The sequence below is a fragment of the Brassica oleracea genome, chromosome C3, assembly GCF_000695525.1.
Source record: "Brassica oleracea var. oleracea cultivar TO1000 chromosome C3, BOL, whole genome shotgun sequence".
Taxonomy (NCBI): Eukaryota; Viridiplantae; Streptophyta; class Magnoliopsida; order Brassicales; family Brassicaceae; genus Brassica; species Brassica oleracea.
The window spans coordinates 5,584,401-5,611,887 of record NC_027750.1 but is presented as its reverse complement, the minus strand read 5'-3'; the positions used below and the strand labels follow the sequence as shown (position 1 = coordinate 5,611,887).

At 34.4% G+C, this 27,487-nt stretch overlaps 5 protein-coding genes across 5 annotated transcripts; 1 reads left to right on the top strand and 4 right to left on the bottom strand.

Annotated features, from left to right (window-relative positions):
• Positions 1-2,059: 2,059 nt before the first annotated feature.
• LOC106333783 (heavy metal-associated isoprenylated plant protein 26-like) lies at positions 2,060-3,320 on the bottom strand. The gene is made up of 5 exons (XM_013772192.1): positions 3,245-3,320; positions 2,989-3,112; positions 2,649-2,866; positions 2,487-2,574; positions 2,060-2,375 (listed from the first exon to the last, which is right to left on the bottom strand). Exons 1-5 carry the CDS (start codon positions 3,251-3,253, stop codon positions 2,098-2,100), a joined length of 717 nt encoding a protein of 238 aa, XP_013627646.1. The 5' UTR covers positions 3,254-3,320; the 3' UTR covers positions 2,060-2,097.
• An 11,534-nt stretch (positions 3,321-14,854) lies between these two features.
• On the top strand, positions 14,855-15,307 carry LOC106329726. The gene has a single exon (XM_013768379.1). The coding sequence runs from the start codon at positions 14,855-14,857 to the stop codon at positions 15,305-15,307; it is 453 nt and encodes a 150-aa protein (XP_013623833.1).
• Positions 15,308-15,514: 207 nt separating this feature from the next.
• LOC106333470 (serine carboxypeptidase-like 47) lies at positions 15,515-17,734 on the bottom strand. Its single transcript, XM_013771913.1, has 9 exons — positions 17,558-17,734; positions 17,307-17,475; positions 17,091-17,210; positions 16,855-16,998; positions 16,584-16,734; positions 16,406-16,494; positions 16,050-16,308; positions 15,817-15,950; positions 15,515-15,705 (listed from the first exon to the last, which is right to left on the bottom strand). The coding sequence occupies exons 1-9, from the start codon at positions 17,701-17,703 to the stop codon at positions 15,598-15,600; spliced, it is 1,320 nt and encodes a 439-aa protein (XP_013627367.1). The 5' UTR covers positions 17,704-17,734; the 3' UTR covers positions 15,515-15,597.
• Positions 17,735-19,303: 1,569 nt separating this feature from the next.
• Positions 19,304-20,860, bottom strand: LOC106336350 (vacuolar protein sorting-associated protein 24 homolog 1). Its single transcript, XM_013775156.1, has 6 exons — positions 20,662-20,860; positions 20,321-20,397; positions 20,141-20,243; positions 19,925-20,046; positions 19,636-19,830; positions 19,304-19,552 (listed from the first exon to the last, which is right to left on the bottom strand). Exons 1-6 carry the CDS (start codon positions 20,771-20,773, stop codon positions 19,472-19,474), a joined length of 690 nt encoding a protein of 229 aa, XP_013630610.1. The 5' UTR covers positions 20,774-20,860; the 3' UTR covers positions 19,304-19,471.
• An 855-nt stretch (positions 20,861-21,715) lies between these two features.
• Positions 21,716-24,039, bottom strand: LOC106336349 (probable glucuronoxylan glucuronosyltransferase F8H). Its single transcript, XM_013775155.1, has 3 exons — positions 22,998-24,039; positions 22,544-22,794; positions 21,716-22,442 (listed from the first exon to the last, which is right to left on the bottom strand). Exons 1-3 carry the CDS (start codon positions 23,670-23,672, stop codon positions 21,977-21,979), a joined length of 1,392 nt encoding a protein of 463 aa, XP_013630609.1. The 5' UTR covers positions 23,673-24,039; the 3' UTR covers positions 21,716-21,976.
• Between the last annotated feature and the right edge of the window lie 3,448 nt (positions 24,040-27,487).

Sequence of the window (27,487 nt, the reverse complement as noted above, 5' to 3'; positions counted from 1 at the left end):
ACTATTTGTATTTTATAATATGGTCTTTATATTTGTCATAACTAATTTGAATTCATAAAACTTTTGTAAATAACTACCACGTATATAAACATATTACAACAAATATTAATTAATAGAATATTCTATTAAAATATAAAAGTTTAAATAAAAATAACTTAATTAATATTGAACTTCAAACAAAATACCATATTATTTTATAAAATGATTTTCGTAATGCATATATGATCTATTAGTGCATTTCGAAGTAAAAATGGTTCTCCTCATTTTTACTTTGTAGATTACGAGCTAAAAGTTGTTGAAACCGGGTGATATTGATACTTGTAAATACATTAGATCATAACAAGAAAGTAAAAGAGAAACATAAAATATTGTTAAAATACTAATTTCTTTTCGATGATATTAATACTCGTGAATATATTCGAAATGAACAAGAAAGAATTGTACGAAAAATACATCAAAAACAACAACAGCAACCATCTTAAGTTACACAAAAAAGTTTGAACAATATTTGAAAATTTTGAAGGTTCCGGATCAAACTTACCTGACTATTAGTGTTGCTGTAATATTTAAATTTGTGTAATAGTTGTGTTTCATGTAATTTAAAAAAAAAAAATTTGTTGAGTTTCTTTTGTATATTATTGTTGTCTAAATCTAGTTTAAATCGTATTTTATAGTTTTATTTAATTTTATGTGTAAAATTTAAAATCTGTAAAAAAAATTAAAATATCTATGAGATTAAAACAAGAAACGAAGAAATATTTATGAATCATAAAACTGATGTGTGATTGTAAAGACAAAAAATGCAAATAAAAATATGAAACTTCAAATTTGAAGTTTTGAGTAGTTTAACTTCATATATAGAATTTCACTCTTCAGAACTTCGAATTTGAAGTTTTGAAGTTCTTTTTTTTAGAACAAAAAACTTAATATTTAAAGTTATAGAGTGTGAGATGCTCTAAGCGAAGATGATGATTAGTAAACTTTTGTTTCATCATATAGTCCAACAAATCCAAAGATATGCGCGGTCCAACAGATATGATTAAACTTTTGTTCGATGACCTGAGAAACAAGGCATATGATAAAAGATCACGTAAATAGGTATTTAAAATATTCAATTCTATATTTATTTTGAAATTATATCTAAAAAAAGTATTTAAATATTCAATAAGCACCTTAAATATCTAATCATGCATAAATAAGTTTATTTATTATGTTTGCTTTTCAATTTTAGATTTAACTTCGGATATTTCCGAACCGAACTCATATTACCTGAATCAAAACAATATATGGTTTTTTTATGAATTTTAGATGTGATACAATTAGAAGCAAAATCCGAACATGATCTGTACTTAAAAATTTACCAGAATGAGACCTAGGATATGATATAAATTAGAACCAAAATTTTTAATACCCAACCGTATCGCAACCTATACATGAACGCTCAAGCTTAACTTAAAGTATGTTTTGTTCAATTAGTTTTATATTTGATAAATATTTTATGCGTTGGAATAATCCGTGAGACTATATTCATAAAAAATATCAATAACAACATGTTCCAGCATATCATTAAATATTAATCACTATTACTATATATATATAATTTTAATACTTTATCAATAAGAAGTATATTATTATTTATTTGGTGACGGTTTTAAAGATTTTGTTTCTTGCATTTGAATTAAAATATGGTTGTATATATGAATTAGTAGGCATATATAATTCTTTTTGTATTAATAAATAAAATATAATTGATTATTTACTTAAAAGTATAGTTAATATAAATTGAATTTATTATTTAAAAAAAAATAATAGATTAGTTATTTAGTTCCTTAATTTTAGGTTAGGATATATATTTAATAATAATTAAGTTAGATATAAATAGAAATTATAGGAAAGCTATTAAGTGTAATGGTCCAACTTAGACTATTCATAAATAGATAAAAATAAGATCTTAAATTAATTAATTAGATAATCAGATTACTACCTAGTTATTATATTATTCCCAATCGAAACTAGATTTAGATTTAAAAAAAAAAAAAAAAAAAATCTTAAGCGCATATTTACAATTCTACTACCCGTCAATGTTCTTCCGCCGCTTCACATAACGAAGCAAGCATTCGGATTATCATCGCTGAAAATCTGAGGTGCTAAGTATTCAATCGAATCTCCATCCTCACCCGGAAAATACGCAGACCCGTGAGCAGGCTGAGCCGCCACGTACTGTTTCTCTTTTGCGTTACCATTCTTGGCCGTCGCCACAATCTCCACGTTACGTTTTAGCTTCTCAGTCAAACTCCTGACGAGCTTTTTCACGTCCATTGTTCCTTTAACCGTCACCAACTGCTTCTCCTGATCTATTGAAAACCCACTCACACCTGCCGTTGCAAAAACAAAAAACGTCGTCAGCGTTTTAAACTAAAAACAGCGTTTTGAAAACGCTGACAGAACTCATAGGTTTTGTCGTCTCTCTCTCTCTCTCTTCAAACCTTTGGTTTTAGAGACAGTCTTTTGAATCTTCTCAATACACCGTTCACGGTGGAAGCCCACCTTCAGTACTGCCGTTGTTACCGGAGCCTAACACAGACTTTTAGAATCAGATTCTTGGTATTGTAATAATACGAACGGTTAAGTAAAGTTCAAAGCTTTACCTCTTTAGGTTTCTTCTCCTCTGACTTCTTTTCTTTGTTCTTGTCCTTACTGTCCTTGTTGTTGTCTTCTTTCTCTTTCTCCTTATTGGGCTGAGGAGAAACCAACTCGACTTTCTTCTTTATCTTCACTTCAAGTTGCTCCCGGAGTTTAGCCGGATCTACATCCCCGGTCACCGTTACTTTCCCACTCTCTGACTCTGCTTTCACCGTCTCAACGCCTGAGAGATATTATTACACATTATTGTTATTTTTCAATTAAAGTAGGGATTTTTAAATGACCCAGTGTAGGTTCCTAGTAAAAAGGACTGTAACGTTCGATTTGTTCATACGAAAATCAAACCTTGGATAGCACGAACGGTTTTAACGAGTTTTGAAGCGCAGCCATCGCAATGCATGTCGACCTTCAAAACGACGGTGATAGACGCCGTCTTCTTCTCACCGCCGCCATCTCTTTTGTTGTTGTTCTGTTCAGAGAGACAAAACAGAGTGAGCAATTCAAACCCAATAAATATGATCTGCAGTATAATTAAACTGATAAAGTCGAGAGCGAAGATTCGAGACTGCTGTAAAGGGTAGCTGCGGTTTGACTCGGTTACCTTGCTCATGGTGACTCGGTTTAGTGAGGAAGTAGTGGGGAGAAGGAAAGTAGACGGAGACCAGAGTCGGAAGGAAAGAGAGAAGGACTAGACCTTTCATTCTATTTATAGTACTATGGTTCGGTTTAAATGGGCTTTATGATGATGATGATGATGAATGGTGTTATAAATTACTTCTGATATTGTACTATAGTTTCTTTTCTTTACCAATATCGTATAATCAAGAAAGTGTAAACTTAACAAATCCACGCACTTTATACCCAAAAAATACATTCAGCACATACTTTTATGTTTTCATTAAAAAGTTTAAAACATCACAAGAAAGTTAAGGTTCTTTTTTCATTTTTGAAGAAAAACGAATTACAGCATCTTAATTTAGGAAAAATATTAAAAAAAGTTATTTTCCTTTTCATAATTTCTATTTCTAAATTGCTTACAGATTGAAATATTTAAAAAAAATGTCATTTTTTTTTTCAGTTCCTCTAGATACCAGTTGTTTTTTCGGGTTTTCTGTAGTTGAGACGAAACGGGTTGTTGACATAAAGTTCATACAGTATACTTCACCAACCATACCAAACCAGATATTAATGACGACATTTTATCTTTCTCTAACTGCAAGGTGCAACAATCCCAGAAAAAAGTACCAAACCGAGATTGTCTCTAATTAATTTTAGAGTCTCTTAATTCTAATGGTAACCGTTATCACATTTTAATCACCTTTTGATTCTTAAACGTATTGATTGTAGTTAATGTTCAAAATTTGAGAAACCGAAACGAGATAATATATATATATAGAGAGACACATAGACTTCCAAAAGAGATAAATATTTCCATTACATAACACATCTTTCCCCATTAATCAAAACTCATGGACACTCTTATAATGGTATCGATCATGACCCTGGTGCTCTTTGTTAGCTCTGGATCCGCACGAGCCGCCACTCTTATTGTATCCAACCAGATGCAGAGTCGTGCTAATGTTTCCGTTCTCGTGACGTGCCTTGGCACATTTCCTACGATGACTAAATCCATACCTTTTGGTCAAGTTTCGTTGGTAAAGATCCCACCCACTAGCGGACAAAATGCGACTGATGATATCTCACCCACTGCTGGAGAAAATGATAAACCGGCGAGATCTAGAGTGTCGCAGTGGGCGTCTTGCGTAAGCACAATTCTGGCCCTCTGAGAGGATATACCGTTTGCACAAATACAATTCAGACAAAGATTCTACCGTGAGTATCGTCGTTGCAAAAGACGATGACTTTTACGGTTGGAACAATGACAGGAATTCTTGGGACAGGATTCCTTGGTGTTCGGGGCCGGAGCCGGGGTGCAGACCCAGAAACTACCGGAGTCATAAATTAAATAATAAATATATATTGAAATAAATATAGATATTAAATAAAATATATAAATTATATACAAAATAATTATTTATACACAATAAAATTCAATAATATTTTTTTTTTAATTTCAATACTATTTATATAAATTTCATGCTGTATGATAATTTTTATTTCATTAATTTTGCATGACATCATTATTTATTTAACATATTATTTAAATATTTAACTAGCTCTGCCCCTGCCTTGGTTCATTTTCATCTGATTGTTCTAAATTTACATTTCAATTTCAAATCTTATACTTCCGTATACTTTTTTTTAAAGAGTATTTCCGTATTGTATGCATAATACATATTGTTAACATTTGAATAAATTAACACATTAACGTAAAGATTATCATGGAAGCGAAATCTGTGGTTACTGAAAATATTTTATGGTTTAAAGAAAATGACATCATTTTTTCTTTAAAACACAAACATGTCATTCATTGTTAATCAGTTGTTAATCCATCTCAACAGTCGGGCTTGGACAATTTCTAACTTCTTATAAAATCGAGACTAAGAAGACGTTAATTATTTTCTTAACATCCCTTATATAATATTAATTGAAAAACATTTGAAAATATGTAACTTCAATTTTGTAATAATTAAAAAAAATCTTTGTTGATGTGTCAATCAATTAGATAGTTAATTAGTCCTATCTTATCGCCTCACATTGAAATTAAAACCCAATAAATATGATCTGCAGTATAATTAAACTGATAAAGTCGAGAGAGAAAATTCGAGACTGCTGTAAAGGGTAGCTGCGGTTTGACTCGGTTACCTTGCTCATGGTGACTCGGTTTAGTGAGGAAGTAGTGGGGAGAAGGAAAGTAGACGGAGACCAGAGTCGGAAGGAAAGAGAGAAGGACTAGACCTTTCATTCTATTTATAGTACTATGGTTCGGTGTAAATGGGCTTTATGATGATGATGATGATGATGATGAATGGTGTTATAAACTACTTCTGATATTGTACTATAGTTTCTTTTCTTTACCAATATCGTATAATCAAGAAAGTGTAAACTTAACAAATCCACGCACTTTATACCCAAAAAATACATTCAGCACATACTTTTATGTTTTCATTAAAAAGTTAAAAACATCACAAGAAAGTTAAGGTTCTTTTCTCATTTTTGAAGAAAAGCGAATTACAGCATCTTAATTTAGGAAAAAGATAAAAAGTTATTTTCCTTTTCATAATTTTTATTTCTAAATTGCTTCCAGATTGTAATATTTGAAAATTTTCCATTTGTTCGGTTCCTCTAGATACAATTGTTTTTGTAGGTTCTCTGTAGTTGAGACGAAACGGTTTGTTGACATAAAGTTCACCAACCCTACCAAACCAAATATTATGGGCCTCACTGAGCCCACGCATATGTGCTTTTGTTTAGTGGCGGTGTGGTAAACCTCAAGAACCTAATTCAAAAGTTATATAACTAGTGTTGTGGTTTCCTTTTTATATTCGGAGGGTTTTGGATGTAACAATATCTGGCATGGGAATGTGTCACCTGGAACATAGAAACAGTATCTGTATTTCCATCAATCTATTTCTCTTAGCCGCACGAGACACTGATAAAGGTGGTGTGACTTTCATACACAATGTAGCAACTCAACATATACTATTAACTAATAAGGTCTCGCAATAGTCAATACTATCTAGCTAAACAAATACTGCTAACTAATAAGGTCTCTAAGTACTATATATGTATACTTGAAATAGTAAGTCTCATATAACTTTAGAAAATAACATTGTCATGTTTACCCTCCTCTTTAGCCATCTTCGCTGTCTTGTTTCTTTACTTTCAGTTTCTTTTGCAATTTATTTCTTTAGATCCGTCCAACTGTTGGAGTTTGGATCATTAGAACAATGTCTTTTCTGTATTTTGATTGAATCAAACTCAGCGTTTAAAAAAACTAAATTCTGATATGATCTTTTCTCTTCACGACACAAAAACTAGAATATGCTGTTCAATCATGATTACATCTTTTGGAGACCATATTCTAGCTTTATTGAATCAAAGTTATGGACTTTTCGGTTCAAATTGAAACGGACAAAAAAATTGAAGCAAAATTTATAGATATTTTGCCCAATACTATATGTAACGTGTGGAGACATGTAGTGTATACAAATGGCCACGGAAGCTTCCACCATCATGATGAACTAATAGTGCTGCACTATGTAATACGATTTCTTAACAAACCGTTTTGCCACATTATAGTTACGTGTGTTACCAAAGGAACTTAATTAAATGAAACAGTTCTCTGCTGTTGTAATGCAGTATCCAAAGGCCTTTAGTGATAATGTTGAGTACATATGTAGTATCCTTATTAAAAAAATGCAACAGTTCTCTTTTGTTGCGTGGGCAAATACCAATACGATATATATATTAGACCTATTTTTTATTTGATAGTACGGGTTGTCTTTGCTATGGCCAAAGTCGTACAATTTTTTTTTTGCTAAAATGTTAAGCCAAACCCAGTGCTTATAATAAACTAAATTCTGATATGATATTTTCTCTTCACGACACAAAAGCTATAAAATAGTTCTTCAACCATGATTACATCTTTTGGAGAGCATATTCTAGCTTTATTGAATCAAAGTTAAAAGGATTTTTTGGTTCGAATTGAAACGGATAAAAAATTGAATCAAAATTTACAGATATTTTGTCCTAACATTATATATAACGTTTGGAGACATGTAGTGTATACAAATGGCCACGGAAGTTTCCATCTCCATGATACACTATATAATAGGATTTCTTAACAAACCTTTTTTGCCACATTATAGTTACATACTTAATTAAATGAAACAGTTCTCTGCTGTTGTAATGCAGTAGCCTTTAGTTAGGGGTTGTTTTATTATTATCAAGAACATGATTTTTTTTTTGGATAATGTAATTATGTTGTCGTTTTTATTTGTCAAAAACATTATTTGATGTTTTTAGTGTGTTATGTAATAGTAGATGATAAGTTAATATTTTGTGTTTGTTTTTTTGAATAATGTGTTGTTGTGTGTATATTACATGTTAGTAATCAAATGAGTCTCTAACGTAAAATAATATTGAATTTCAATAACTTTGCATCTACGCATTTGTTGATTCTAAGATTAATGGTTTCTTCGTCAAAATTGTATTATATTTTTTTCATATTTTTGAAAATTATAGTTTTTAAGATGTTTTTTGCCATCTCTCCATATTTTGAACTTGAGCCGTACTGTCTATGTATTTCGTTACATTTCTGGTGTGCGGTGCTTCTCACCATCACCGGAAAAAGACTCACTTTTTTTCTCTCGTTCTTCCTCACATTCTCCACCTATGAGATTATATGGTATTTGTTGCAGATCAGGTTTATGAATTTTCAGTTGTTCGGTTGATTCTCACGGCGTTGTAGGTTGTTCCAGTCAATATTGATTGTTCATCTTCTTCCTTAGATTTCTGCTGATGTTAGGAACTGTATTTTCTTAGTTGGGTCAGAGTTTATTTGTCTTTGATTTTGTATTCCTCGTCGTTGGCTTACCGTCAATAGTCTCTGCTCGTTTTGGTTTCCAAGATCTATTTTTTGGTGTTCTGACTTCTATGCTCTCTTTCATAGCTCGAGGGCGGTTCAATAGTTTTCTGATTTCGCTTTGTCTCCCTTTCCCTATCTATTCTCGCACCTCTTTGCAGCTTTCATCGCATCTGTGGTGGCTCTCCCTTTCGCCATGTTTGCCACTCGAGGTTTGGATAATTTTTTCGTTCGTGTATGCTATGTGGGCTTAAAAGGTTCTTTCTGGTCTCAAGTTTAGTCTCTGATTTTTTGGTGGTTGTCTTCCATTTTCTATCTCTCAAGTTGTTTCTTTTCTTTCCATGTTTTTCTTGGTATAGGTGTGCGGAGTTAGTCTTTTGGAACTTTGGTATTTTCTATCCAGAGCTTTGTGGTATTTCACTTGCATGGTCGTCTTGTATGTTTTTGTTTAGTTTGTGAGGTGTTTCTTACTTTTAGCTACTGGTTTGTGTTTTAGGCATATATTTTCCTGCTTTTTGGTGGCTTTGGTCTTTCGATTATTATTCTCCCTGGTCCGTTTTCTTAGTTATTTGCGTTGGTGCTCTAGTTTCTTATTCTTAATTTGATTATCTTACGATATTAATAGTGAAATAAATATATAATTTATAAATAAAATAATAAAAATTAGTAAAAATAATAAAATGATGAAACGTCTTGCTATTTTTAGGTGTGAATAAATTAAATATTTAAAATATATTTATATTATTTTAATTATTTCTTGAATTTTAGAGACTAATAAGTGTGAGAATGATTAGATAGTAAACAATTAGAAATTGATTGAGCAAATTACAATAATCTAAAAGAGGAAGAATTTAAATACCAAAAAAAAACATAAAGACACAAATGATCTTTCCGCATATCATAAAAAAGTAAAAAAACAACTTTATATATATAAATGTTGTTAGTATCTTTATTAAAAAAAATGCAACAGTTCTCTTTGGTTGCGTGGGCAAATACCAATACGACATATATATAATTATATTTTTTAAACCTATTTTTTATTTGATAGTACGGTTACTTTTTTGCTATGACCAAAGTCATACAATTTCTACAAAAGAGTCAGAAATAAAATGATTAAAAAGAACCATAAATAAGCGGTGCAAACATTCTAATTGATTTTAGTAGAAGGCCGTATAACACATCTACCTGTGTCGTCATCTGTTTCCACGTCATCAGTTTCCTCGACCTCGAGAAGTAGATTGCAATTGCAACTCTTTTGGTTTTTTTTCTGAATGTTTGTTTAACCAGTCTTTCTCGAATGAGTTTCCTGAATATACGATATATATATATATATATATATATATATATAAATATGATATATGCATTTTGCATTTTCTGTTCACCAGCTAGATTTACATAATTTAAAATATATAATTATTATAAATAATTTGATCATAATTTTAAATTATTTATAAGAGTGTCTAAAACATTTATAAAAAATAGAAATCCTTCTATACATTAAACGAAAAATCACTTAAGCGATTTTTCCTTACATGTTGATCATTTGTGAAGTTTTAACAAAATTGTTATAACTTGTTTGGTAGATAATTTTTAATCTTTTATTTAAATTTAGATTAAAAATAAAATAAATATAGAACCAATTAATATCATTTTCAAAATATTCTAAATTATATTTAAAAATAATAATTTATGGTAACTAATTGTTGAAATTATATAAAGAATAATAATATTTGATCAATTCTTTTTATATTTATAAACTACATAATATAATGAACGAAACTTTTTATAATTTTAATTATTTTAATTAGATCTAAAATAAAAAGTGAATCTAAAACTAATTATTATCACTTGCCAAATAACCTAAATGATATTACAAATAATAATTTATGTTAGCTAATTTTCAAAATTATATGAAATGTAATAATGTTTGATCAGTTCTTTTTCTATTTATATACTACATAAAATAATTGATGGAAAATAATTTATAGAAATAAATATAATGATTTCATATTCATATAAAGATATAGTTGTATCTATAATACTTATAAATCTCTTATAATGTCAATATATGCTTTATAAATAATTAGCCTTTGATTGGATGGTTTATATTTAACAAAACATGTGAGAACTTAAATTTAAAAAATATTTTTTATTTAAGTCAAATAATATAATGAATGAGGTAATGGTATGATTGAAAAAAATTCTAAGATGGATTTTTGGTTCATTGATTATATGGTTTGTCTTACTATTTAAAAGGATCAATAAATATTTGGCAAAAAATATGTAAAAAATGAGAAAAACATTAGCAAAAATTTAATAAAAAAAGGAAATGATACAAGGAAAATAATTTCTACCCAAAGTCTTTCGGAGTTTCCCTGATAGCTTATTAAGAGCAACATTTAACATACCAAGATTTTCAAGTCGTCCAACATCTTCTGTTAGAGAGCCAGTCAGTAAATTATTTGACATGTTTAGGGAAACAAAGATTGAAATTTGCACAATCTCCTCAAGTATAATACCAGTGAGCTTATTATTCTGGATATGTAAATTTAGCAAATAGCTACATTTACCACATTTACCAAGACTTGGAGGAATGATTCCTTCAAAACTATTGTCTGACAATTGGATTGTTTCTAACCTAGTGATGTTGCCTAAAGATGTGGTATCTCTCCCGACATTTTGTTTGAATAGGCACTAAATCCCACCAAGCCTGAAAGTTTCCCAAAATAGGCCGGGATTGGTTTCTGAAAACAATCTGGAAGGAGAAATTCTTGATGCTATAACTATATTGACTCAAATAGAGTTATTCTTGTTATCAACAAACAATTTGTCCTCCTGCAATTTACAATTTTTCCTCCCTTTGGTATTTGAGCTTGTTTGGTAATTATTTCTCTTGGAACCTGAGGCCAGATTTTGGTAACTTGCTACCAAACCTTGAACGATGGGCTATGGGAAATAATTTTCTCACATGAGCCATTCCATCAATACTTGGAAATATTTCAACTCTTCAGTATCTGGGCATGGAGCTTAGCAACCTGACTGGAAGTATTCCTCTGAGCTTCGCAAAATTATGATATTTGTAAAGATTAAGCCTTACTGAAAATTCTTTGGAAAGTTTTTCAGCGGGAGATCTTGAATTTCTTGTTGCTTTGACTAACTGCTCCCAACTGCAAATAGTACATGTGGGATTCAATAGGCTCGAGGGTGACTTGCATGTCTCCATTTCCAATCTGTCAATGAGCCTCAATAGTTTAGCTCTTCAAAATAATATCATATCTGGAAGCATTCCTCATGGCATTGGGAATCTCATAGGCCTACAAGTATTAGCTTTGTCTGAAAATCTATTGAATTGTTTTTAGCAAAGTTTAAAGTATCAAGCTTCATCAATGATCTCAGTTCCGAAGGAATACCTTGTCCAAGATGATTTGAATAGAAATCAAGGCCCACCAATTTAGAACAGTTGAACAGACTGGCTGGAATCCCCCCTCCAAAATATTGAAGCTCACATTCAAGTGCTGAAGTCTAAACAAGTTAACCAGCTCTCGAGGGATGGTTCCACCAAAAGAGTTATCAGTGACATCAACTGATGTGAGAAATGAAAGATTACCAATAAATGGCGATATCACTCCACCCAACTGAAAGCCTCCGAGGTCCAAACGAGTAACTCTCTTGTGTTTGCGGCCACATGTAACCCCTGTCCTGTTAGGAAATACGCGGTCAAATTTTGCGGTAAACCAGAATTTATGGGAGCTGGAAAGGAGCACACACACAAAATTGTTAACGTAGTTCGGCCAATGTTGCCTACGTCTCCGGATCTGCTACAGATCTTTTATTATCAACCAGAAAAATTTTACAAGCTCACAACTCACACCCCGATCCCAAATACACTCAGAAATTACTCGTAATTTCTTAAAGAAGATTTTTTTTTTCTTCTTCTCTTCTCTCGTTCTCTCTCTGTTTTCTTGTTTTTGGGATGCTTTTCCACTTCAACTTACGTTGAGTATTTATAGAAGAAGCTTGAGGAGTAGGTGGACGTAAAATAGTATGTAATACTAGTAAAGGAGTTCTATAAGAACGATCAAATTCAGTCCATATGTAAACTAATATAGAAATTTGAATTCCTTGTGTTTATACTGAACCAACCTAAAGAAAGGTTAAAAGGTTTATACAGATCTGTGACACTAGCATGGACCGACTAGATTGTAGTACGGGCTAGTGGAAAAGAAAGATCTGCCCAAAGAAAGGTAATTCGGATTGCCTCAGCTTGCTACCTCAGATAGCATGTTCTCCGGATAGACAAATCCAACATCAGATCCCCTAGATAAGGATCCGGCATAGCAGAACAGTCTGCTGCTGCTGTGAGGCTGAGAGGAGACATTTAATCTATCCTTCTCGATCGGATACCAATAAGTTGCAGTCCATAAGAATGTGTGATCAAAGTCCATGACCTAATGTATATTCAGTGTGTGATATGATCCACGGCAGAGAGGTCATGGGACGCCATCAAGCTATGGATAAAGGATTGCAATGTCTGATATATATGGCATTACCGAATGCAAGAGAGATTGATAACCGAGGTCCACGAATGTATTTGGCCGCAGAGCCATAGTTTGGTAAGACTGTAAAATCCTTGCAGCAATGATCTTAGACGCTCATGGAACGAATTGCGGACATATATAGACAATGTCTATAATTCAAAACATGAATCGATCAGAATACAGTATGGTCGATGGTAGTCCGCACTTTATCATCAAAACCAATCATAATAGCCAAGGTATTCGAGAGCTTATGTGGTTGAGATCTATGACTCAACATGATAATAGAGAAAGATCAATGGACAAGATATTGGTACACATTCGTGTAAGATACACCGGATCATAGGTTTACAACCTGAGATTATTAATTCATGGAACCATGCTCGGTATATTGTCCATATACACACGATTTGCAAAGACTCATGCACACATGAGTTTGCAAAGAACCGACAGTGATATTCGAGTACAATGCAATCCGCATTGCTCAGCACATCTACTTTACTAAGACACACGATGTCAAAGGACATGACATGTATGGTTATGGCATCCAAGGGGGAGTGTTATAAATCAAGTGGTGAATATCCATAACCGGCCCGATCCATAACCGGCCCAAACCCTAGAAGAAAGAGACATAGCCGAAACCCTAGAGAGAGGAGAGAGAGGCGGCCGCATGCCTTAGAAGAGAGAGAGAGGCGGCCGCAAGCTTTAGGGAAACCCTATTTCTTTTTCCTTGTATATGTAATCTTTCCATTTATGTATTTAGTAGTTATCCTAAATCTAGTTGGATTAGGATTTGTACTCTTTCCTTTTATCTCTATCTTGTAACCATTATATAAGGGATGTCTTATTCATTAATGAAATACACAGAACTATTCAGTTTTCAATCTTCTAATTACAACAAAATAAACTAATGATGACATCTCTGAAATTTTTTTATCTCTCTCTGAAACAATCACAAAACGGATAAAGGGCCTATTTCAACATGAACTTTACCCGTTGTGTCTATTCCTTCCCGAACTTTGTAGTAGTGTGTATTACATACTGAACTAAACAAAATTTTAAATATACTACATGAACATTAATGCATCGTGCATTTTCATTACCGAACTTTTAGTAGTGCATATTCTATACCGAACTAAACAAAAATTCAAAAATACTACATGAACTCTTAAAATCGTGCTTCTATATATATTGATCGTCAAAGTTGTTAGTCATCCGTTAATTTATCAAAACGACATTACTTTGGATGAATTCTGTAAAATTTAAAATTAAAAATACTACATGAACTCTCAAAATCGTGCTTATATACCGTCAAAGGTGTTAGTCATCCATTAATTTATCAAAACGCGTTATCTTGGGTAAATTTTGTAAAGTTAAAATTTATTTTTTTGGAGATTCAAACTGTCACACTGGTAGACAAACATAAAGTAGATATTTGAATTAATAATAAATAATTTAAATTTATAAAATAATAATTTTTAAAGGTAAATTTAAAAACATAACTAATTATAGATTTATTTGATAATACTAAAACAATAAAAAAATTGATAACATTGATTTGATTAAACAAAAAAAATATATATATATATATATATATAAATTAATGTTTACACAATTTATACAAGAAAGTTATTTTGGTTTATAGATGTTATCCAAAATGACGTTGTTTTGATAAATTAACGGATGACTAACACATTTGACGGTCAATATATATAGAAGCACGATTTTAAGAGTTTATGTAGTATTTTATAATTTTTGTTTAGTTCGGTATGGAATATGCACTACTAAAATTCGGAAATGAAAATGCACGATGCATTAAAGTTCATGTAGTATATTTGAATTTTTGCTTAGTTCAGTAAGGAATATGCACTACTACAAAGTTAAGAAAAGAATATGCACGACGGGCAAAGTTCATGTTGAAATAGGCCATTTTTCCATCACATAACAGGTACCAAACCGAGATTGTCTCCAATAAATGTTAGAGTCTCTTAATTCTAATGGTAACCGTAATCACTTAGTATTAATCACCTTTCAATTCTTAAACGTAGTGATTGTTGTTAATGCTCAAAATTTGAGAAACTGAAGCCAGATAATATAAATAGAGACACATAAACTTCCAAAAGAGATATATATTTACATTCTATAACACATCTTTTCCACATAATAAAAACTCATGGACACTCTTATAATGGTATCGATCATGACCCTAGTGCTCTTTGTTAGCTCTGGATCCGCACGTGCGGCCACTCTTATCGTATCCAACCAGATGCAGAGACGTGCTAATGTTCCCGTCTTCGTGACGTGCCAGGGCTCAATTCCTAGGATGTCTAAACCCATACCTTTGGGTCAAGTCTCGTTGATAAAGATCCCAATCACTAGCGGACAAAATGCGACTGATGATATCCCACCCACTGCTGGAAAAAACGATAAACCGGCGAGACCTAGAGTGTCGCAGCGGACGTCTTGCGAAGGAACGTTTTGGGGTGAAGCGCAATTCGTGCCCTCTTTGAGGATGTACCGTTTGTACGATTCGGACACTGATTCTGCGGTGCGTTTCGTTGTTGCAAAAGATGATGGGTTTTACTGTTGGAACAATGACAAGAATTATTGGCACAAGTGTCCTATGATCATTTTCATCTAATTGCTCCAAATCTACGTTTCAATTTCAAATGTTATATTTTCGTATACTACACATATTGTTAACATTTGATAAATTAACCCATTAACGTAAAAACATTATCTTGGAAATGAAATATTGTGGTTACTGAAATTTACTTTATGGTTTAAATATAACGAGAGCATTTTTTTTTCTTAATCTTCAATATATATCATTCATTATTAATTCATCTCAACAGTCATGCTTGGAAAACTTCTAAGAAAGTCAAGAGACTAAGCAGAATTATATTCGCTTAGACATTAGAAACATAATAATCACTGAGGATCCGTTGGAGTAGAAAGCCTTCCTTGCATCCAAGTCTGGAGCATTTGTAAGGAAGCTTTTGGCTGATCCATCGGGACCATGTGTCCAGCATCATGAACCTGTCCCACAGTTGCAATTTACGACAAAAGAAAAAGTATTTTAACTTTAATGGCATTTTATATTTTACATTAAAATAGGTTATGTATGTTCATCAGTTTTTAATGGTTTACCTTAAGAAAAGTGAGAGGACCGTGATTCTTCATCAAACCGGCTTCTTTACCATCTACCAGGAATGCCACTGTCTTGGCTGATCCGAATTCTTTCTGCCCTGACCAATTCATCTGCTCAACCCACCTGGAGTTTCCTATATAAACAGAGAAAATGAACCAAGTCAACTGAAAAGCCCAAAACGTTTAAACTAACAAAATCGAAGATATGTTGTTGCAATTATGATCAATCTTACCAAGCCAATTGCAAACAAGATCATATTCCCCTGCATAAACTAGAAGATTGATTCCATCTTCGACAAGAGCTGGAATCTTAACCTCAATATTAATCATCCAATCCACAACCATTGCGTCATTAACATTACCACTGCACAACTCAAATTTGTTGTCTCCAACTCCTAAAGCTTTCCGTACGTTTTCTTGGTTCAAGAATGTTTGCACATTCCAAATGTCATAACACATTTCTCCTACACATATTTTCCTCAAGTCGTAGTACTTCAAAAGAAACAGAGAAATTATAGCAAGTAAAAGAAAGAACCAGTTTTAAACAAAAACAGAACAAAAGAAAGCAAGAAAACACTCGGATCCTTACGTTTATGCCTTCGTTTTCTGAAAGAATCTGCTCAGGAATTTGGTTGCAGATATAGTAAGAAGAATTACAAGCTAAACCACCATCACGATCTGAAAATAACAAAATAAGAATATCTTTAAAAAAAAAAGGTCAGAACCAAATCCGATATAATTGAAATGGTGGTGTTTATATAAATTACTGCATATTCTTATGGAACTTTGGCAGTCTACGTAATCTTGTTTGAGACTTTCATGAACAGACTGGGAGATTAACTTCATCTCCAGTGCATAGTCTGCATATGCTCCATACTGGATCTCTGGGTTGGTTAGACCGTTACCAATCGCAACACCCTTGTTTTTAATCAAATTAAAACAATAAACTTCTAGTTAATATAAGAAGAAAATAAATAAGTAAACAGAAATCGTTCCTAGTATGAACTTGTGAGGGTTTAAAACAGAGGATTCACTTACTTTAAGGTTTATTGGAATCCCTTCATCGTTCTTGTTTCCACTGCGAATGCGAGAAGCTAAAGCGGGAACGTAATGACCAGCATACGATTCACCGGTAATATAGAAATCATTTTTCTGGAGTTGTGGATGGTCCTTGAAAAAAGCCTACCAAATTTCAAAAAGGAACCACAAAAATCATTATAGTTCAAAGAACATGTTTTCAAGACTTTTTTTTTTAAAAGAAACAACAATGGAACCTGAAGAAAATCGTAAAGGTCATTGCTCACGCCAGTCTCGTCGTGACGGAGAAGGCTAGTGTCCGATATGTTACTGAAACCAGTCCCAACTGGTTGGTCGACGTAAATTATATTAGAGACCTGTTAAACAAAAGAAAAGTTCGTTGAATCATATTAGATAACAACGTTTCTTGGCTGACAAGAAAGACATTTCTTTTAAAGAAAAAGGTCCACAACCTTGTCCCAGCTATACGGATTCCAAGAGAGGGAGAGATTCTCCGAGATAGCGAATGGACCGTTCTCAGTGAACAGAGCCACACTGCCACTGCAACCCGGTCCACCGGTTAGCCAGAGTACAACTGGATCGGTAACGTTGTTCTTTGACTCAAAGAAGAAGTAGAACATTCTGTGGAAATAAGAATAAGAAACGTCATTAAATAAAATAGAAACGGTTATTATTGCGTTATATAAAAAGTCCTGATTCACACCTTGCTGGTTTTGAATGCTCCAGTGTGTAATAACCAGCGTGACGTGCTAGTTCATCCACGGAAGGATCGCTGTTGACATTTTCTTGTTTTGAAGACAAGACAACAACAAAGACAAGGAAAAGCTGGGAGAAATTTCTGACTTGCATGTTTAAGTTTGTTATGTTCTTTGTAGGAAGAAATGAGTTTGTAGTGTGACTAAGGAATCATGATCGTCTCTGCTTTTATAGAATGGGTTCCTTAATTTTAATTATCTTTATTGATTAATAAATATAAAAATGAGAGACATGCAATCGAAACTCATCCCACGGAAATTAAATGAAGATGGATGGTTTTTGGAACAACCCATATGTTAAGTTATTTTTCTAATTAAAGAACACCACATATGTCATGTTATTCAGAAAAAAATGGATGCATGTAAATATGAACATAGGAAACCAGTATAATATCTCATTAGTAACGTTACAAGAATTCTTGTAGGTATTTACTTGAGTATACTATACGTCTATACCTATCTAATTATGTGAATGCTAGCTATATTTGTTTTACTCTAATGATTACTTCTAGTTCGACTTTGTGAAGGTTGAGGTGTCGTGATCTGCTTTTGCAGAATATGTCTAAATCATCTCCTAAATATGAAGAAACTACGTTATAATTGCATGCAACTTAATGACAACAATACATAAGCTTTTTATCACTCGCAAGCAAATAAAAAGAATACGTATTTTCATATGATAACTAAGACGTTCGAATTTAGAAAGCTAGATTATTCGGAATACTACGATATATGTATCCTTCTCAACATGTTGAGTATTAATATCCTATGAAGAGGAAGACATACTCAACAAAATAGTCGGTTTTGGCTACAAACCAATCAAGCATTAGCTTAGGGCCAAAGGCTTTTAAATTAATTTAGGGGCCAATTCAATTGGTTGAAGTTGATGAATTATGTGTGAACTGGTAATGACTAATTATTATTATTAATCATACTTCGATTATTTAATGTTTCTCGTGAATTGATTTTACTTGTCCTTCTCTTTCTTTCTTGTTAGATACTTGTTTTTTTTTTAATCAATTTTTTGTATATGATGCCAAATTTTTTTTGTTACAACCAAACATGTTGCCAGTTTGTTCATTTAGGATCCTAATTATATTTTGGGTATGGACGATCTGGTAAATTCCTATGTCAAACATTGCATGAGGTTGAACTATGCATACGAGTTGCTTTCGTCATTATGAAATTCAGTCTAAGAAGAAAAAAAGGAATAAATCTAGAGATATATTGTTTCCAAAAGAATAAACTCCTTTTGATGCTCTAAATATTTTTTTGTCGTTTTGCAGTTAACTGTTTGTATAAACAAAGACAGAGAAATGGGTAAATATCGTGGGTGCTCATATTATGTATGTATGATTCTACATATATAAATGTGCTAATATGGCTATGACCATCTCAGTAAATATTATGCACTCAGCCATGTTTAGATCGTGCAGCTGATGATCATGATCATGATCATAAACCAAGCTCGTTCGATGGTTCTTTGTAAAACACAAGGTTGGTTCGGTGTCCAATATTAGCATTCGGATTATCACATATCCAATAATCTACCGATAGTTATATCACCATTTATCACTATCGCCTAAACATTTAGGTAATCAGAATTATGGTTTGCTCCAACTCTCCACTACATGTTTAAAGTGGATACTAAACCAAAATCCAAGAACCCGGTTTTCTCAACCACTGAACCATAGTGTAAAAGAAAACTTTGTTACCAAAAGACAGCTTATGATTACAATGTTATAAGGCAATTCAATTATATTATACAATACACATCAATCTCCTTATGTTCTCTCTCATCACCTTCAAGAGTTCCTTGGATCAATAAAAATCGTGTGTAAAAAAGAGTCACTGGAATCAAGTTAGGATCTAACTTTAGCGAGGCGAGCTCGAATCTCCTCCAGTTCTTCCTCATCATCAACACCTTCTGCAATTGCCTCTTCCTGCAAAACAAAACAAAACGCAACATCTTCTTTCAGAACATAATCTCCAATCAAGCAGTGCATATTGGTGGATAAGCTTTTACCTCGCGGGAAGTGCTCGCCTTCTGTGCAGGCACCTTTATCCTTTCCTTCCTGACAGCTTCTGGAAGCTCAGCAGCGGTTTCTCCAGCGATAGCAGTCAACACTTTATCAACCTCTTCGTCGATCTCTTCCTCCATATCCTCTGAATCTAGTGCATTGTCAATGGCCTCGTTCACAAACTCCTCAATAACTCCAGCCTACATATCAAAGCAACAAAAATAAAAATCATTATGGATTAATATAAGATGAATACTAATATGATGAGAGAAAGGGAAAAGAAAGAAAGGTCACCTTAGTCATCTCTTTGCTGAACTCCTGCATAGTTGCAGCCATTTGAGGAGCCTTCATGAGGTTATTGACAAGCTTCATAACCTCTGCGCTCTTGGACAGATGCCCAACGGTCCGAGCAACAGCTGAAAGGTTCAAAGAAAGGATATATATGTGTTAGAGAATAACATTGCAAACATAGTTAAGACAAAACGATGAGAACTGTAAGCTGTATATTACCAACACTTTCTCCGAGGTGCATTGATATGGAATTCATCTGGGCCTTGTTTTCATATAAACGGTTAACTGTTCTTCTCGCACTCACAACCTCCTTAGCAAGCGCCTTTAATGAACGCCATAGAATGAGAATCAGCCAAAAGATTACAAAAAGAAAAAGGAAGCTAATTTTTAAGAGACTACCTTTGCTGAGACCATATCGTTCCGCTTAGCAGCTTCTTTAATAGCTTTCTGAACCGTTCTCTCTTCTTTCTGTATATCTGAAAAACGAAACAATCTCAAAATCAGATTGTAACCTAACCCCCAACTCAGAGGATCCAGATTGAAATCAAAATCAGCTTATAAGGACACTCGTGATCCGTGATCATGATCCGATTCCCAAAACCGATTCAGATTGATTTTTTCGCAATTAGAGGTGCGATCGAACAAACCCATCAATCTAATTTCAGCTAGATTCATCAAAGTTCGGAACTTTCCCTGAATCTAAAAAAAAACCCTAAATTTATCAGAGAGGAAGAAAGAACCTCGGATTTGGCGTTCGATGTTACGGCACTCTTGACGAAGCTTGCGTTGCCAATCACGTAAGATTTGCTTCGGATCAGGCTTCGGCTTTATCAGGTTCATCACTTTCTCCATTCTTTCAGACTTCCCTGCTCTGTTTTTTTTTTTTTAATTTTACACAAGAATGATATTTGTGCTCCCAATGTTCTGTCCAAAAAACCAAAAGTATTTAAGCTTTAGGTTCTTGTAATTAAAAAAGATAAATCATATTACAAATGGGAATATCAAAACACTTTTAAGTTTAGGCCTGCGGAGTAGAGTTGGGTTGGGCCCAACATAATATAGAGCCTAAGATCGAAGATACAATTTGTAGGCCCTTTTATGCGAATTTTGTTTAATGGTTTAAAGATCCAGACCCCTCCTCTCTCATGGCTCTCTCACCAATGGTACTTGGACCAGTGACCATACCCATTGTAAAGGAGATATGTCACTTTCGTTCTAAACAAAATTATTTACATAATAATAACTTTTTCTTTTGCAATAAACAACACAACATTGTGTAATAGTAATAGTATCAGTTTTGGACACAGCCTCTCCGGTTCTAAACATTCAGCTCCATAATATATTTTAGAGGGATCAACTGTACTGTTTTAGTGATAACTACTAGACGTTAGGTGGGACTGCATACAAACCGTGTTTATATTATCATTTCAACTCATCTCTTACATTTATTGGGTGTAACGCATTTTCTGACACACTAGCTGTCTCTTGCTCACATTGCTCTGTCTTTCATCTTCCCCCATTCAACTCCACCCTTTTGTTATATCTTTATTCACTACTTTTCACAAGTATGTATACACTATATATTAATTTTAATTTATTTTATTAACAATTATATTGAAGTTTAATTGCAAATTATTATTTTATGGAGAAATGATATCAAAAGCTAACCGAATGATTAAACATAGTTGCAAATTCCTGAGATGACTACATTCGTGTTAATTAGCTAGCGTTGTTTACTATGAATGGATTTTAAACCGAAGTTGAGATTGATTTAACCCTGCATGCATTACGATCTACAAGTCAATTTTTATATTCAAAGAATTAAATGCCTACTCATACAAAAGAATTACACATCAGCATACTTTACACTTTCACTTCCCCGATGTACATGCTGATCCACTCAGTGGTAGCCAGCTCAGCAAACATCTCACGTGTCCGAGTTAAGCTTCTCGCGTTGTGGACCCCACACCAAGACATTCCAGTTTCCAATATCGAAAGAGTCAAAAATATCCAGCCTAGCATCCATTTAGCGACAGCATCTTACGTGTCAACTCTTCATTGGCTCAAAACCCTTGACCTTCTGTAAGACCGATCTAGCTTCCTCGACAACGCATCGAGAATATGCCACGTAGCGTCACCTTCCGTCATCGGCACATTGTACAAGAGAGCCCGCTTAAACGCCGGCTCACGTAAGTTCCGCTGTATCGTTGACAAATTGGTCGCCGTCACGTGTTCCAATATCTTGCGTAGATTCCTCACGTCTTTCTCCGCCACCGTGAGAGATATCTCCGGCCACCGGACCGTCTCCGAGAAAGGTAACTGAATCCCATCGGCGATAACAATGGGGACGCACCCTAAAACAGCTGATTCCACTAGCCGAGGACTCCATGGAGCCCACCCTAGAGGACATAGACAAAACACGGACCGCAAGATCTCCTCTCGGTATCCAGCAAACCGGTGCCGGTTAAGATGAAACCGTCTTCTTCCGCCGTATTTCTTCAGAATCGCCGTTCTCACTCCCCTGCACGCCGAAAAGTGGCAATTTTAGAAATTAAGAACAAACCAATACAAAAAGTCAAAGTCAACGAGAAAACAAAAAAAAAAGTTTCGCTACGCACGCACTTGCTGTAATAACGTCCGCTAATATTCTTAGGGTTGACTTCCATCTTCCCCCGGAAAAACGCCCATATGTCTCGCCGTCTGTTCGCCGGAGCTTTGTTTGTAGCTCTCTGCACACTCTCCGGCGGAATATACGGCGGGATCACCACGTGCTCCGCTTCTTGACATGGATGCTTGTAGTTTACTCCAAACGTCTGTAAAATTATTGACTTCTTCATAAACTCTGGAATGCCTGCTTCAATGGCCATATCCTCCTTCACAAAAATAAAATTAAAAAAAATCAGTTTTCTCTATATATGTATAAAATCAAAACTTTTTTTCTATGCAAAAAAAAAATTAAAACTTTTCAAAAATCAAATTTTCTCTAACAATCTGTGAAAAATTAAAACTTTTCAAAATCAGTTTTTTTTCTATAAAATTAAATTTTTATGCAAAGTTAATCAATCGAGGATCTTACCATCGCGTGGAAGCATGCACCGAAGTCATGCGAAGCTACAAACACGTGGTCGGAACCTCGTGTTCTGTTCCAAAACGGGTAACTCTCCGAGATGAAATCAACGGCGGAGGAGATGAGGGAGCGAGCGTGGCTAAGAGAAGGGAAGCCGTTGGCGGTGGAGAAGTTGCAGGATACGTATACGGGGACGAAGAAGAAGTCAGCTTCTTCTGGGTCTAACGTACGGACATTTGAATCAGAGAGAAGGGCGCGGTGAATCGCTACCTCCGCCGCGAAGAGGTGACTGGCGCACCGGTCTGATGACATCACCCAGTCGGCGTTGAATCTCGCCGGTAAGTCGTAAACGTAAATCTTCATCCCGCTGGATATAGACGTGTGAGCTGGTTTGACAATGGCGGAAGATTCGATGAGAGCGTGAGACGGGAGAGACAACGACGTTTTGTGGTTAGAGATGAGACTAGTTGTTGTGATGGTGGTGGATTGGTCTCCGGCGAAGTAAGATGTGAAGAAGTATAGAGAGAGGAAAAACCAGAGGATCCATCTGTAATAATGTCTGAAGAAGACGATGAAGAGGTTGTTTCCTCCTCTGTTGTTGTGATTCAGCTGCTGCATATTGACGATGAACCCAGTTTTCTTCTTGGTCTTGTTGCTGATAGGTCTTTTAATGTCAAGCGACATTGCTTTGTTATTGTTCTTCTGGTGATGATAATGATTGAGAAGTAGAGATCAGATAGAGATTGGGAGAAATGTAGAGAAGGAAAGAAACTTTCTCAAGAAGGAAAGAGACTTTCTCAAGAATGCACCGTCATAGTAGTTTTTTTTTATTACATTTGGATCAAGATTGGTGATCTGGTTCTCATCATTCTCTCCTGTCATGGGTTTGGTTCGAATCCAGTGGAATCAAATAAGATAACATTAAGAAATAACATAACTTTTTTCAACAAAAAAGAAGAAAATTATTAATTTTTCAGAGTATAGAGGAATAAAGAGAGAGAGAGAAGGTCACATGAGAATGCAATGGAGCAGCGATGGTCTCGGGTTCATCGCTTGGTCCAAGTCTTCTAAAACCATAGCAGTAATATGAAATTACTATAACTGGCCGTAATATGAAATTACTATAACACCCCTGGAGGCTCCCGTAATGATTACTTTGCGTATTTGGTAAGTTGGGGGCTGTTTTGATCCCGTGAGGCGTGAAGGGCATGTGGTTCGTAAATGGTCTCTTGATAAGCTAATGACAGTGTTGTTTTGGATATTTTTAGCTAATTATTGGAAGGTGTTTGTTTGTTTCTTTGTGTTAGAACTTAGAAGCTAGCTGGGAGATTTATTTAACTGTTAAATTGTTAATAAATTTACTTATATAACTCACATGTGGGTTGTATTAAGTTATAGCTCATCAAACATTATCCAGATCAAACTTTGACAGATTAATGAAACTGGTTTTTTCTTCTTCTAATGTTATTAAAAAGGACACATAAGAAAGATACGAGCTTTGTTTCTTGGCTATTAGAAAGTGAGTGTCACGTACGGTACGGGACTTCCTATCCAGATCAGGCCAAACATACATCATACTTTATCCTAAACTCGTAGTATAAAGAGAATATCGTTTTTGTATCTACAAAATTGAAATTAATTATAATATGTACTCAAACAAATACACATTATAGCGTGGGGCTTTTAAAGAAAGCGCAAAGAGCATCTAAAAAGCTTACAAGGGCACTGGGCAGTGGCCAGTGGCTGAAGGGGAGAAAGAATGCAATACATTTACAAACAGAGAAGTATAGTTTAAAACCCTTTGTCTTGTTTAGGTTATTAAAGTAGTTTCTTTTTGCTTATGGGAACTGCAAAGTGTTAACTTGTGATCACAATGTGTTATTGTGCCCATACATACATGCATGAACTTTTTGTATGCAACTTTTGGTTGCCTAGTTGTTCGTGTATTTACATTAATCTTATTCTCCTTGTATAATAATGCCTACTAGATTGCTTAGCTATAACGTTTTCGCATTTCAATAATAACAAACGACTTTAAATGATACTAGTATAGTATCTGCCCAATCTGATTTTTTTAATGTGTTACACTTTAATACATCCAACATATGGTGAAACGAAGGGTTTGCTGATTAATTGTTTTGCAGTTATAATTATTTCATTATCATAGTTCCAGACTTCCAGTAATGGTCATTAAATCATCACAAAATTAATCATCAAACTAATCACGAAGTAATCAAGTGGTTAAGACTTAAGGAAGTGGTTACGAGCACGGACGACGCCTGAGACGATAGATTTTCACCATATTCTTCTCTCTTTAAGTATATAAATGATGCCCACTTGATAAAACAATGAAAAGAGAAGAAAAAAAACAGAAATACAATATCTTGCCTTTTATTTTGTGTGATCTTAATGGTGAAATCTCTTAACGTGATTTTTTTGCCTAAAAGAGCCCATGCTTAACCAGTTGACATTGTATGAGATATACGTGAATAACGTGATTGGTTAAGGCGTTAAGCGACTTTACGATACAAACATTTAGATTTGCGGTTGTAATGGCGGAAACAAAATCTACCTTCACAGCCACATGGATGAGAATTCAGCTTTTATCTGTGGGATGGCTGGACCAGTGACAAAAATGGTTTAATTAACAACAGTTTTTGTTAGGGCAACATTATCGGGGTATGATAGAGGAAGTCGTTAGGCTTTATTTGATTTTATCTAAATAAAAATTGTATAATATCGCTGGGACGGACGCGGTTTGTCGTTGGCTAACATATTTTTTTTTTGTCCTTAGGTGATACGTGTCGGCAAGGGAATGGTGGAAGCGTTTTGGTTTGGGCAAAACCGAAAAGAATCGAGAATCAACTTTTCACTTCTTTCTCTTTCTCTCTCGCGGTGATCGAATATGCGATAGAGCTCTCATCAACGGCGCATCTCCTTCCCGCCGACGGATCTCCCCCCGATTCGATAACAGAACCACGGATCTCCTCCCGAGCGTCTCCTCTAGACGGTTTGCTTGTGGAGCATCTCTTTTGGACACATCTCCTCCTGAGCGCCTCCTTTAGACGGATCTCCTCTCGATCGTCTCCTCCCGACCTTTATCGCTGCGAATCGAAGGTGAAAGGGTGATTTTAGGGATTTGCATGTATTTATACTTTGAATCATTTGCTTGATTTTCTATAGATTTAGGGATTTCGTATTTATATTTTCGTCTCTTTAGTCTTTGATGATAAATGATTCATTTGTATTTTGTGATGTTATCGTGTAGATTTAGGGATTATGATGTAGATTGTGTACGTGAGGTGAGATGAGTTTATCGATTCAGTAGACGTGTAATGTGTTCTTCGCATCTGGTAAATGTGTTCTGTTATAGACGTGTAACGATTCAGTAGATTGTGTATTGTGTAATTATTTGTTGTTTAACTCTTGAAACTGAGAAGTGTGTTCTTATGTTTCCGAGTTTATTAGGTGAGGTGAGGTTCGATCACGAGGATTGTATTAGCAAGGAGATCAAAGAGAAACAAACATTTCCTCCACACTTGAAGGTAAACTTATTTCTCTTCAGCTACCAAGTAATGTAGTTTGTACAATAGTTAAAGGCGTCTAGTTTGTTTGCAAGGCCACACTTTCTTGGTAGTGTCGAGTCTGTTTTGATTGTGACCAAAGTGTCTAGTTTGTTTGCAAGGCTAGTTTGGAAAGTAGTTAATGCACTTGTAGATAGGTAATTATGGTTGTGTAATATACAATAACTGAGATGTACTTTTGTAGTTAGGTCATTATGGGAGTTTTAATTATCATTTTCAACTATTTAACCCTTCTTTCACGAGTTTATCTCCATCATCTTCGTTCTCTTTTTTCTCTGGTATAACTCTGTCACATTCCTTCTTCTATCTTCTTTATTCTCTCACATTCCTTCTTCTATATGGATCCAAGGAATCCGTATAGCCAGTCTGTTGGTTATACGGGCCTTCTTTACAGTCAACACGAAAGTGTTAATGATGGGAACTCTCCTTATGAGAGTTTTCCTTCTGGATCTTCACAGATCCCTCAATTCAGTTCTCAACAGTCTGTTGCTCCAACTCCACCCACAGATCCACCCGTGGAGCGTGGGAGGAGACATAAATGGACCCCGGTCGAGGACGAGATGCTGATAAGTGCTTGGTTAAATACCTCTAAGGATGCTATAGTCGGTAATAACCAAAAATCAGGCACTTTTTGGAAACGTGTAGGAGATTTGTTCTTCGCAGCTCTTTGTGGTGGAGATTGTCATACGTATCATTTGGCCTATTATCTCACTGATGGGATTTATCCTGACTGGGCGACTTTTATTCAATCTATCCGTCTACCACAAACTGAGAAACATTCATTATTTGCTAAGAAGCAAGAAGCTGTACGGAAAGATGTTGAACGTGCCTTTGGAGTCCTGCAAGCTAGATTTGCCGTCGTCAGAAATCCATCTAATTTATGGGATAAACACAAGATAGGAAATATTATGAGAG

What these genes read in the sequence shown, in the direction of transcription:
- LOC106333783 (XM_013772192.1), bottom strand. An exon ending in AGGAGAAGAAACCTAAAGAG is followed by an intron (nt 2,575 to 2,648) that starts GTAAAGCTTTGA and finishes AGTCTGTGTTAG; the next exon opens with GCTCCGGTAACAACGGCAGT. An exon ending in GACTGTCTCTAAAACCAAAG is followed by an intron (nt 2,376 to 2,486) that starts GTTTGAAGAGAG and finishes TTGCAACGGCAG; the next exon opens with GTGTGAGTGGGTTTTCAATA.
- LOC106329726 (XM_013768379.1), top strand. Translation starts at nt 14,855, where the DNA reads ATGGTATCGATCATGACCCTAGTGCTCTTTGTTAGCTCTGGATCCGCA.
- LOC106333470 (XM_013771913.1), bottom strand. Translation starts at nt 17,703, where the DNA reads ATGCAAGTCAGAAATTTCTCCCAGCTTTTCCTTGTCTTTGTTGTTGTC. An exon ending in ATCCGTATAGCTGGGACAAG is followed by an intron (nt 17,211 to 17,306) that starts GTTGTGGACCTT and finishes TTTGTTTAACAG; the next exon opens with GTCTCTAATATAATTTACGT. An exon ending in GTCCTCTCACTTTTCTTAAG is followed by an intron (nt 15,706 to 15,816) that starts GTAAACCATTAA and finishes ACTGTGGGACAG; the next exon opens with GTTCATGATGCTGGACACAT.
- LOC106336350 (XM_013775156.1), bottom strand. Translation starts at nt 20,773, where the DNA reads ATGGAGAAAGTGATGAACCTGATAAAGCCGAAGCCTGATCCGAAGCAA. An exon ending in ACGATATGGTCTCAGCAAAG is followed by an intron (nt 20,244 to 20,320) that starts GTAGTCTCTTAA and finishes CGTTCATTAAAG; the next exon opens with GCGCTTGCTAAGGAGGTTGT. An exon ending in GCACCTCGGAGAAAGTGTTG is followed by an intron (nt 20,047 to 20,140) that starts GTAATATACAGC and finishes TGAACCTTTCAG; the next exon opens with CTGTTGCTCGGACCGTTGGG.
- LOC106336349 (XM_013775155.1), bottom strand. Translation starts at nt 23,672, where the DNA reads ATGTCGCTTGACATTAAAAGACCTATCAGCAACAAGACCAAGAAGAAA. An exon ending in GTGCATGCTTCCACGCGATG is followed by an intron (nt 22,795 to 22,997) that starts GTAAGATCCTCG and finishes ATTTTTGTGAAG; the next exon opens with GAGGATATGGCCATTGAAGC. An exon ending in AGCGGACGTTATTACAGCAA is followed by an intron (nt 22,443 to 22,543) that starts GTGCGTGCGTAG and finishes TTCGGCGTGCAG; the next exon opens with GGGAGTGAGAACGGCGATTC.